Genomic DNA, 12,954 nt, shown 5'->3' with positions numbered 1-12,954 from the left:
TCCAGAACTATATTGAATAGGAGTGGTGACAGAGGATATCCTTGTTTTGTACCTGATCTAAGAGTAAAAGATTTCAGTTTTTCCCCATTTAGGGTTATGTTAGCTGTTGGGTTTTCATAAATGGCTTTTATGAGATTGAAGTAGAGGCCATCTATTCCAAATTTCTGTAGGACTTTGAACATGAATGAGTGTTGGACTTTGTCAAATGCCTTTTCTGCTCCAATGGAGATGATCATGTGGTTTTTAATTTTCGCTCTATTGATATAGTGTATTATATTTATAGAATTTTGAATATTGAAGCATCCTTGCAACCCTGGGATGAATCCTACCTGGTCATAGTGTATGGACCTCTCTGTGATTTGCTGTATTTTATTTACTAGGATTTTATTGAGGATTTTGACATCTACGTTCATGAGGGAGTTAGGCCTGTAGTTCTCTTTCTTAATTGTATATTTCCCTGGTTTTGGTATCAGCATAATATTTGCCTCCTGGAACAATTTTGGGAGGATTGCTTTTTTTTCAATTTCATGAAAGATTTTGAGGAGTATAGGGAGTACATCTTCTGTAAATTTCTTGTAGCATTCAGGTGTGAATCCATCCAGACCTGGACTTTTCTTTGTTGGTAGGATTTTAATTACATCTCGTATTTCATTGGCGGTTATTGGGCTATTGAGAGTGGTTATATACTGTCGATTCAGTTGTAGTAATTTATACCTCTCTAGGAATCTGTCCATTTCTTCTGTGTCTTCTATTCTGTGAGAGTAAAGATTCTCAAAGTAGCTATTGACAATCTTCTGAATTTCAACTGAGTCTGTGGTAATTATACCCTTTTCATTCCTTATTGCTTGTATTTAAATTTTTTCCTCCCTCTTTTTGATGAGGTTAGTTAGGGTCTTATCGATTTTGTTTAATCTTTCAAAGAACTAGTTTTTTGATTTTTTAATTCTTCGAATTCTTTTCTTCATCTCAATTGAATTAATTTCTGCTCTAATCTTTATGATTTCTTTCGGGCTTTGGAATCTGTGTTTGGTTTGCTTTTCCTTTTGTAGTTTTTGAAAGTGCAGCGTTAGGGTAGTTATTTGTTCCTGTTCTGTTTTCCTAATGTGTGAGTTCACATCTACGAAATTCCCTCTGAGAACTGCTTTCATCGTATCCCATAAGTTACGATGATTTGTGCTTGCATTTTCATTGAATTGTAGATATTGTTGAATTTCTTGTTTAATTTCATCTGTGATGCATTGGTTGCTGAGTAGGGTGTCATTTAATTTCCATGTATTTAAGGTTTTTTTTTTGGTTTCTTTTGTCATTTATTTCCAATTTCATTGCACTGTGGTCAGATAATGTGCATGGGATAATTTTTCTTTTCTTACATATACTGAAGCATGACCTATGGACCAATATGTGGTCTATTTTAGAAAACGACCCATGTGTAGCTAAGAAAAATGTGTACTCAGCTGTGTTTGTGTGGAACACTCTGTATATGTCCACCAAGTCCATTTGTTTCAAACTCTGGTTCAGTTCTGTTATTTCTTTGCTAAGTTTTTGTCTGGTTAATCTACCTTTTGGGGATGAAGGGGTGTTCAGGTCTCCTGTTAAGAATGTGGTATTGGATATTAGATTTTTCATTTCCATTAGGATTTGCTTTATATAGTTGTGTGCTTCTGTGTTTGGTGCATAAATATTTATGAGTGTTACCTCTTCCTCTTGAATTTTTCCTCTAACCAGTATATAGTGACCTTCTTTATTTCACTTGATCATTGTTAGTTTGAAGTTGAGACTGTCTGAGAATAGAATTTGTCTATTGACTTATGATTGAAATGTTACTTATTTGTTGTCGTTTACTCCTTTTTCTCCTGTGTTTAATTGCTTGCGCTATTGAGTTGGTTGCTTCTGATGTCATTTATGGAGCTCTGATCATTTTGACTCTCTCTGTAACATCTTTCAGTAGCCTGTGTAGGGTTGGCTTTGTCATCATGAAATTCTTTAGCTGTTCTTTGTATTCTTTGTATCTCAGGAAAGTATTTTGCTTCTCCATCAAACTAGAAAGAGAGTTTTGTAGGGTATAGTAGTCTGGGATGAAATTTGTTTTCATAGAAGACAAATTCTATGTCTGAGTACTCTGATCCATTCTCTTCTTTCCTTCATGGTTTGTGAAGAGATGTTGGCTGTAATTCTGATGGGTTTTCCTTTGAATGTGATCTGCTTCTTTTCTCTAGTGGCTTTCAGTTTATTATTCTTGTGCTGAATTTCTGGGATTTTGAGTATTACATGTCTCGGTGTGTTTTTCATTGGGTTAGGGTTACTTGGTGTTCTGTATGCTTTGGTTACCTGAATGTCAGATTGTTTCCTCATATTTGGGAAGTTTTCTGCTATTCCTTCTGCCCATATTTTTTTTAATGTCATTTGTATTGACTCCTTCTTTCTCATTGATACCTATTAGTCTCACATTGTTCATCTTTGCATCATCTTTCAGGTAATGGATTATTCTTTCCTGCAACCTATTTGTTTTTAAGAGATCCTTTCTTACCTTTTCACCTGCTGCGCCAGCATCTTCAAGATCTGAAACTCTGTCTTCACTTTCACTTAAATGGTTTTTCAAGCTTGTGATTTAGATTTTAATTTCCTCTATATCTCTTTGCCTCTGCTTCATGTGATTGATTTCTTTCCTGTATTGCTCATTCAAGGAATCCGTCATTTTCTAATCTCCTGTAATTCTTTTATCAATTTCTTCTTTAGAAGCATTTATAAATTCTTTTACTGCAGTGTTTTTCTCAGATTGGATTCCCTCCCAATTTTTCTGTAGTTGCTTCTTTACTTTAGATGCTATGAGTTCTGAGAATTCTTTTTTTATTTCAGAAAAGAATCCCACTCTGTATTCCTCTATAACTTTCTACTGTTGATTATTTACTATCGACACTATTAATTCATACATTTGAGCTGAGCTAGAAGAAAAGAATTCCACTCTGAGATCCTCTATGACTTTCTGCTCTTGCTTATTTACTATCAACACTATTAATTCATACATTTGAGCTGAAGTAGTGTCCTCTGAACTTGTTCTGGGTGGGTGTTGTGTTTCCTCCATATGTTTGTGTATTTGATTCTTTACTGCAGATGTTATTAATTCAGGGATTTCTTTTTTTATTTCCAATCTGAGTTCTTCTACACCTTTTGGCAGCTGTTTCTTCATTTCAGAAGTCATTGATTCTTTGCTTTCATCTGTGTGATTCCCAATTTTTCTTTGTTCGTGTCCTCTGCACTTGTTATTGGTGGGCTTGGCTTTTGAGATTGCATTTTGTTCCTTCTCATCATTTTGTGTAGCACTGTCTTCTGACCTTTGTTGTAGATCTTTGTTGCAGTTATAACCTTAGTACCTTTTGAAGTTCAGGTGTAGATCTACAAAGTTTGCATTTAAACTGCTGTGCCTGGTTTGGTTCTGGCTGCTGTGCTCAGCTCTTTCCTGTTGATGTCCTTGGTGGTGAACCTGTTGTGTCCCTCTTTCAAGATGTTCTTCTCCTAGACTAGCTGGGTGGTTCTGTCTCCTACACTCTCTGCATGGTTTGCAGCTGCATGGTTTCACCCAGGCCTGTATGCTAGTCCTGAGCTGAGTCTGGAGAGGACAAGATGGAGTAGGGGGGAGAGGCAGATCTCCCACACACTCACTGGGCCTGGACTAGGACTGGATCTGGGGGTTCCCGGAACGTGGCAGAAATTCCTACTTGGCGGGTGGGTTGGGGAGGTGCTGCGGAGTGGTGGGCTGCGTCCCAAGGGGGTGGAAGAGGGTCTCATCCACACTGTGCCTGGGCTGGGACCAGTAGGTCCCACTGGCACAGGGTAGCAGGAAGTTCTCCCACACACTCACCGGGCCTGAGCTAGGACTGGGTCTGGGGGTTCCAGGAAAGTGACAGAAATTCCTACTGGGTAGGCGGGGTGGGGGAGGTGCTGTGGAGTGGTGGGGTGCATCCCAAGGGGGAGGAAGAGGATCTTATCCAGGCTGCACCTGGGCTGGGACCAGTAGGTCCCGCTGGCGCAGGGTAGGTGTAAGCTCTCCCACACACTCACAGGTCCTGGGCTAGCTGTTTATTTACATTTACGTGCTCACAACCTTTGTTAATTTTCAATAAAAAGCTTATTGCAGGAATTGCTAGAGGGTCTTCTTTCAATAGCAGATCACCTCTCTCTCTCTCTCTCTCTCTCTCTCTCTCTCTCTCTCTCTCTGTCTCTGTATATATATCTATATATCTATATATATCTATATATCTATATCTCTATCTCTATCTCTATCTATCTATCTATCTATCTATCTATCTATCTATCTATCTATATTTGATGGGATTTTCAGCTGTTTAATTTTTGAGGAATAGAAAAATCCTGGTTGATAAAAGAAAACTGGTTTTTTATTTTTTGGTATTTAGTAGAGCGTCTACAAGGTCTTCCTACATAGATCGGACTCACAGTGTTCTGCCCTATGTTCAGCCTCCCAAATGCTGGAATTACAGGTGCACACCACCATGCAAAGTCTCAATCACCATCTCAGCATGTCTTGGGCGTGGGGCTGGCACAGCATGCCAGGGACTGAACCCTCAGCCCCTGCGTCTGCCTAAGTAGACACTTTAATGTGCTGAGCTATTTGGCCAGCTCCAAAGAAAATTTTATCATTCAGATGATGTATATTAAACCTGCTCTAGAACTCTGTGGGCAGAAAATGATTTAGGTAACAAGTTGCCTAAATGAATTATGCAGTGATTCTCTAACTTAAGCCTACATCAGGCTCCTTTTCAGAAGCTGCTGAAATAAATTACTAGGCTCTATACCTAGGGATTCCTATTTACTAGGTCTAAGGTAGTGCTTAAGATTTTGTGTTTTGAGCAAATGTCTGCCTCATGCCCCTGACTATCTGGGGTTACTGCCATGTGCCACTATGCCCTGTAAAGCAACAGTTTTGTAAAGCCTACATTCTCATCATAAGTTTGTAGGTGTAAACACAGTGTGATTATTTTTTTTGCAGAACTGTGGATTGAATTCAGGTCCATGCACTTGCCAGGGAAGTGCTTTTTCTACTGAGCTGTCTCCCTAGCCCCTCAGTGTGGTATTTTGAAAGGTCATACTATGAGAACCACTGGCTTAGTGTTTGTGTAAAGGTTTCATAGTTTTGAAAAATAAATACTGCCAAGTAGCTTTTAAGAAGATCAGTATTTAGTCCCAGCAAACTTCAAATAGAGATGACCACTTGGATACAGAACCTAATGGATTTGTTGTCAGGCTGATGGCTTTGTTATGAGACACATCAGTGTGGCATAGGTTTAGCAGATAGACTTTTTGTCCCTTTCAATTTTGGCCTAGAGTCTAGCACAAATGAAAAGAAATGACTTAGGCAAAGAATGGAAATCAGGGAAGAAGAGAAAGAGAGGCAGAATGCTTAGAACATCAGAAAAATCTGTTGTTGGATTAAGTGCATTTTTCAAATAGCACAGAGACAATGTTAAAACTATTGAAGGGAATCATGAGAAAGGGTGGCTGAATATCTGGTTTTACAAGATGATTACTTCATCTCCCTTCTTTCTCGCTCTTTCTTTCTTTCTTTCTTTCTTTCTTTCTTTCTTTCTTTCTTTCTTTCTTTTTTTTTTGTGGTGTTAGAGATAATACCCAAGACTTTCACACTGAGCTATATCCCCAGAACTTTTTAAATTTTTTTTAAGAAAGGGTGTCAGTAAGTCACTAAGTTGTTTAGATTGAATTTGAATTTGCGATCCTTGTGTCTCAGCCTCCCAGATCCCTGAGTGCTGAGATTATAAATAGGTCCCACTGTGTCCAGCTACCCTCTTTCTTTTACATCTGGATTTATGGACTAATTCCTGCTCCCTACAGTAATTTTCCACCAATCTTAATAGAGATAGAGACTAGGAAAGCTGTAAGTTCAATACATTATTCTTTGAACCTAGAAGGTTCTTGGGAAGATTCTCCAGGAGGTTCTTTTTCTAATCCCATGACAGGCCTTTGTACTGACAACAGGTCTAACATGCGATTTAGAAGCTGCTTAATCTTCCATCCTTTAGAGTTCTGTCATCTCTTGGCCCCAGTGAGATTCATCGCTGAGGCTGTTGCTTGCTTGCTGATCTGGCTGCTCATCCTTTCCTGTGGCAGCTGTCTGTATTCATATTCTTTTTTAAATATATATATATATATATATATATATATATTTTTTTTTGTATAAATTCTCACTACGCAGTGCAGACTTGTGATCCTCCTGTTTTCAGCCTCCTGGTGCTGGGATTACAGGTGTGCACCAAAGTGAGCCTGGTTTCAGAAACTGGCTCAGTGCACCTGGGGGATGGGCTGGTATGGCATGTGGTGCCAGGGATTGAACCCTAGTCCCTGTGCTTGCCTAAGCAGGTGCTTAGTCTGCTGAGCTATCTCACCAGCCTTATATTCTTATTCTTAGGCAAGCAAGGCACATGTCCACATGAGGAATGTGTGTAGTAGCAATGGTGGTGGCTCAGTCTAGCCTCATAAGCACTACCACAACTAAAGCTTCAGTGTCCCATCAGTCAACATATTCCACAGTTCTGCATTACATTGCTTGGCCCTTTTTTCCTTTCAGACCTGCTTATTTTTCTCCTTTCTTTTCCTGGAATTTCCTGTTTAGGACTTCAATCCTGAAGTTTAGTGGCCTTCAGGTTAAATATGTAGACCAGCTTAACTGTCCATTCCCACCTTCCTTCCTTATTTGTACCCTACCTACACAGCCTACACCCATGTGTTCTGATTTATTAATGCGTTTTTACCCTGAGCTCTCTTCTTAGAGCTATAGGACACCTGGAAGAAAGTGTGATGTCATTTTTCTTTTATTTTTAGTCATTAGAAGTGAATTAACAATTAAGCTTTCTACTGGGATGAAATACAAATTATTCCTTCCTTCTCTAAACCTCATTTCGAAAGGCAGAAATAATACAATTTGTTTTATATAATGGCCTTTTAAAAAATTTGATCTATTTGTATGCGAAAAATATTTTACTTTAAATCTATAGTTTGTCTTGGTGAGGTGGCTCAGCCCACTTTAAGGGCAGGGCTGGTGTGGCATGTGGTCCCCTGTACCTGCCTGAGTTTGCCCAAGCAGGCACTTTAGACCACTGAGCGATCCCACCAGCCCTTCACTTTAAATCTAGATGGAAGTTTACACTCTATTGCATATACAATCTCAAAATATCTCAACTGAGAAAGAAATCCTAGAGAAAAGACCAAGTGGGTTTATTATTTAACTGACCTCAGTTTGTCATTTCCCTTTCACTGGCTTTTCTGATCTAAATATGTTCATATTGATGTAAAACATCAATATTGATTAAATTCAGTGTAGTAGATTAAAAATCCCTCTTGATATCTGAAATGATGTCTAAATGTTGGCTGTCCTTGCAGCCCTTCTATATCTCTAATTTTTGGTCTGCAAACTTAGGTTGTTAACCCTCCAGAAGAGAAGCTTATTATTACCCTACATTTTATGCAGTTGGGTTTAACTTCACTATCTGTCTGAATATCAAGCATCTTAGGCATAACATGGAACAGGTATTTTCCATCAAGTATTGATATGCTAAATATTAAGTCCCTACAGAATAAGGAGATAAAAATTTTAAAAATGAAAAATATTTAAAGAATATGAGTAAACAATTACATATTTTTACACAGAAATTTAGCCAACAGTTTGACCATAGGCTTTCAATGTCAGTGAAGACTCAGGACATAGGAGAACCTATACTGTAACATCATATAATTCAGTTGTGTCCCAAATTTTCTGATCAAGGAGACTATGAAGCCACAGAGCAATGTGATCGATGATGTAGAGTGTGCATACGGAGAGTCACCTGGAGAGAAAACATTCTCTCAGGCTTTCACAGAGAGCAAATTGGTCAAGCAATGGCTATGACTCATCCACATGGCTGACAGTAACAAATGATCTGCAAACTGCAGTACAGAGTTACAGGATAAATCCTGAGGGTACTTACCTTATCAGATACAAAAGTTACATTTCTTGTTATACAGGTCTTGCTTTATCTTGGTCTTAACCACCCAGCAGAAAAGTATAAAAACAAAGTATATAAAGTAAAGCCATATTTATATGCCAAGCTGTGAAGGGCTCATGTTAAGAACTTTTGTGTATAACCCACTAGTATTGTGGACTGCTGGACTATGTTGTATTGTTTTGCTCAATTCACGCAGCTATAGTATTTATATGCCAATAGAATATCCATTTCTGTCAGGACTAAACAAAAAAAGGGAATACAAAGGAAGGACCATTTTGTGTCTGTATTTGAAGAATAGTTAGGATAGATGTACAGCTACTTTCTCTTAATTCAATGAGAAGAAAGATTTGTACTAATAATGTTTGGACAGGACATTCTTTCTGCATCTTGTGCTATGGATAACCACTAAGAAGATAACAGTGTACAAGGTATTAATTATTGAAACTGTGCTAGTAATTGGTTTTGAAACTGTCTTATTGATATTTGTTTCTCAATAAAATAAAATGAAATAAAATTAAATTTAAAAAATGAAATGATGTCTATTTTGGGGGGATTATTTTACAACTTATAATTAAATAAGTAAGAATACTTGTGGTATAGATCAAGCTTATTGTCTTTTAAATGCAGCCCTGCATGGGCCATAACTATAATTCTCAGAAAATTATTTCAATCAGTTTTACCTTATCCCTGAGTTCCTCAGCCTTGGCCCTTTTGATATGTGGGGCTGAATTTGTTTGGTGGAGGAACTACCCATGCATTATTGAGTGTTCATTAGCGTTCCTGACATACACCCACTGGATACCAGCAACATCTCCACTCTCCACTGTGATGACCAAAAATGTTGTCCCACAAGGTGAAGTGCTTTCTGGGGGATAAAATCACCACTCTTGATAGCCACTGATACATATAATTCTTGTATGTATGTGCATATACAAAAATTGTCTGCAAAGTTGGATTGATTCTGAATTTAATATCTCCTAAATCTAGGTGCCTTGGAGCAACTATTGGTGCATAGCACAGGTTCAGGCCTGAAGTCCTCCTGACTATAATCAAATCACAGCTTCTCCTAGTTTAATGTATATATTTATCATCCTGATATCTTGCTTAATGATGCAGATATTTGTTAGTTTTGGGATGTGAAAGTCTTTGGGAACAATTTTCCATGTGGTAGTGTTGATCCAAGGACCACTCTGAGTAGCAAGGCTCTAAAGAATGATTCAGTCCTTCATGGTATCAAGCTTTTTTCTGGATGCAGTGCCACTAGCAGGCCCTGATTTGTGCACCAGAACTTCTGAGTTGTGATTTGATATTGCCTTGTTTTTCCTATGTTCCAGGCTGTTACTACGAATCCCACTGTACTCCTTCAGTATGGTGCTGGTGGATAAGCATGGCATGGACAAGGAGCGCTTTGTTTCTCTGGTGACACCTGCAGCCCTCTTCAATCTGATTGACACTTTTCCCTTGAGAAAAGAGGAGATGGCCCTGCAAGCTGAAATGGGCCAGAGCTGTACTACCTGATGTGATGTTCCTTTCTCAGCAGTTCTCCTCTTTCTACATAGTGCCACACACATGGGAAGGCCTTAAAAAGTCTTTGATGTACAGATTTTTATTTGTAATTTTTTAAATTCTATTTTATTATGAGCTTTCTTTGTCCTTAGAAATTGGTGCAATGCTATTTTTTACTTTAAATGCTTCAAAAGTTATACAAATGTTTTTCCTCTTTTTAAACCTCCTAATTCCATCATGGCTCGTCAATTTTGTAGGGAAATTATGAACCATAACCATACACATGCTTTCAACATGTACTTTTCTGCTATTGTGTTGTTTACATAAAACCTTTATTAATAAAATATTTTGGAGCAAATTTATTAAATCTCATCTTATTTATAAAGCAAAATCCAATAGTCAATGATTTTAGATAATTTTAGGAGTGGGAAAATGTAGTCTTATCAGGAGCTTATTTGAGGCAGAATGGAGTTTTGCTCTGCAGGGGCCAAATAGCCAATTAAGGAAACAGGCCAAAAATGAAAGCATAAAGCCTTAATAATAGCAACAGTTTAAGCAAGAAACCAAAACTAGAGAAAGTACCAACTGCCCCTATTCTCTTTCCACATGGAATAGCTCGCTGGCTGGGCATCAGGTGGAGTGCTGTGCATGTGAGGTCACTGCACTTTTGAGGGAGCCCCAAACAAAAGGCTTTCACAGTCTTATAGACCATGGATTGAAGCAGAAGGCAAGGAACAGAAAGGTGCCGAAGAGTCAGATAGGGGAAAAGTGTCTTTAATGTCTCCCTTTCTTCCCATATTGCCACAACAAGATCTCCACAGAGGTATGTAAAGAAAAGTCTTGCCCAGGACCCCAGACAAGAGGCCTAGAAATGAAGGCCCCAAAGCAAGGAATGTAAATATAGGCAACCCTCCTTATTCACAGGTCCAAATCTGTGGTTCAATCCCCTTTGGATTGAGAATATTCAGAAAAAAGATGGCATCCATACTGAACATTTACAGATATTTTTTCTTGTTCCCCAAAGTGTATAGTATTACAACTATTTATATAGCATTTATATTGTATTAAACAGTGTAAGTAATCTAGACATGATTTAAGGTATATGAGAAGATATACATAGGTCATATTTGAATGCTTTACCATTTTGTATAATGGAATTGATTACAGATTTTGGTATGCTCAGAGATTCTGGATCCAATCATCTGTGGAGACTGTATGAAAGAATATGAACTGGGTGCAGTGGCACACACCTATAATTACAACATTCTCGGAAGCTCAGGCAGGAGCATCAAAGTGAGTTGAGCTTGGACAACTTACCAAATTTGTGAGACCCTGTCTCAAAATAAAAAAAAGAAATGAAAAAGGAATTGGGATATATGTCAGTTAAAAGACCTTGGGTTCACTCCTCAGAAACACACACACACACACACACACACACACACACACACACACACTCATGTAAGTCTTGACTATAGCTCCCCACCAAAATTCAGGGGGCTGGTTGTGTGCCAGATCTGTTGGGTAGGACAAGTTTCCCTGTGAAGTCAGCCTTTGTAATTGCTGATTGTTGGGCTTAAAAATCATACGTAATACATAGTTTTTTTTTGGGGGGGGATTAATATTGATGAGAGACAGGAAGAGACAAAGACAGAGATTATCTATCATCTATCTATCTATCTATCTATCTATCTATCTATCTATCTATCTAATCTATTATCTGTCATCTTTGAGATACAAGTTTGAGAGCAAAATCCATAGGTAATAAACTTCCTTATATATAACAGTAGCTAAATTGCCCAGGGACACTCAATCCTCTCCATATGTTGTTTTATTTTTTAAAATTAACTAGGAGCTGAACTTTTCAGTTCACCAAAGCAAAACTTTCCTTCCATTTTTAGAATATCAGTATAGCTCACAATCTTTCCTAAATAAACAAAATAACTACATTAGTGATGGGCAGTCCAATTCCAACATACAGTGGTATAAAACAGCAAGTAGATTTGGCACACTTCTTTGGAATATTTGGCAGTGATTGCCAAACTGTGAATGGGTTTGCACTCTATAAATATGTTGTTCACCAAGTGTACTTGAACCTACTCTTTCGCTTCTGTTTTCTTCAGATGTATCAGGTACAAAAATCAAAGGCCAGCCTGATAGCTCAGCGGACAAAAGCACCTGCTTAGGCAGAGTGCAGTGGCCAGGGATAGATCCCTGGAGTTCTGTGCCAGCCTTATCCACAGGGCATGCTGAGAAGATGACTGAGACTGGACGTGGTGGCATATGCATGTAATTGCAGCACTTGGGAGTCTGAAAACAAGATTCTGATCTATGAGTCTGATCTGCGTAGTGAGACCCTACAGGCCCTGCAGACCCTGTCCTAAATACAGGTAATGGTCAATATAGCAGAGGGGATTGTCAAGCAGTGACTAGTTTGACAAGGTAGACTTTGCCTTTTTTGCCATAGAAAAAGTCCATGCTTTGAACATGAGGTGACATTTAAAGATCTCTGATTTCTTCAAAAACCAGTATTCTGATGAACTTGGCTTACTACATGCATTTTGCTCAATAAGATCACAAATTGAAAAAATGCATATGTTATTTTGGTTAAAAAGTAAGTGTCCCAGGGCTGGGGAGATGGCTCAATAGAATAAGTGCTTCTCTGGCAAGAACAAGAGCCTGAGTTCAGTCCCCAGTTCTGCCAAAAAAAGTAAGTGTGCCATACCAAAACTCAGGGCAGGGTTATTTCTATATTGGATCTTAGCCAAAAAGCTGACAAGCAATGGTAAGGATATTTGTATTAAAGATGTATTAATATCCTACCTTTAGAAAACTGTTTTTTGACTGGAAATCATTGATAACTTCTATATGTACGTTTGCATCTTATATAAACACCACTCTCCAATTATGTTCATTCACAGTTTGATACAGAACATCATGTGTGTGTAAGATTGTGTGTGTGTGTGTGTGTGTGTGTGGTGTCTGTAGAAAAGGAGTAGGCAATTACATGAATTGAACTCAAATGGAAAACTGTCTCCACTTTGTAGATACAGCTGAAATCTAAATTTAAGTCTCTGAAATTTAGCTGGACTTCTGCAATCTGCCCCTAGCCTCAGCCTGCACACAAATAATTTGGTGATCAAGAAAGAGTTTAGGTAGTTTCTATACAGGTCTCCCTGCTTGGTTATCTTTTGAGATTTTCCTCCTTACTTTTTTAGTTGCTAGGGTAATATCTTTTGTGATTCTTCAAAGTAACAAGACTGTAGGTTTTATATACGTTTAAGCCTCCTTTCCCACTCAACTCCATGGGGTGTATATTGCAACCTTACTTTTGATGACTCCCACCAAAATTGATAACTCAACCAGGTATATTTGGCTTCTTCAAAGTGATTGTCTTTTATGATCTGTTTTTTTTATTTTATTGGCCTCCAATTCTTTG

At 38.2% G+C, this 12,954-nt stretch overlaps 1 protein-coding gene across 2 annotated transcripts in view; it reads left to right on the top strand.

The window, feature by feature from the left end:
• Positions 1-9,880, top strand: part of Srpx (sushi repeat containing protein, X-linked) — a 120,736-nt gene extending 110,856 nt beyond the window's left edge. For both annotated transcript variants that reach the window (XM_004645903.1, XM_004645902.1), the window contains one exon: positions 9,347-9,880. In XM_004645903.1, the coding sequence (XP_004645960.1) occupies positions 9,347-9,530 (184 nt within the window). In that variant the 3' untranslated portion in view covers positions 9,531-9,880. The remainder of the gene's footprint in view (positions 1-9,346) is intronic.
• Positions 9,881-12,954: the final 3,074 nt, after the last annotated feature.

Source organism: Octodon degus, unplaced genomic scaffold (genome assembly GCF_000260255.1).
Source record: "Octodon degus isolate 3935 unplaced genomic scaffold, OctDeg1.0 scaffold00243, whole genome shotgun sequence".
Classification (NCBI taxonomy): Eukaryota; Metazoa; Chordata; class Mammalia; order Rodentia; family Octodontidae; genus Octodon; species Octodon degus.
This window is presented reverse-complemented; position numbering and strand designations above follow the sequence as displayed.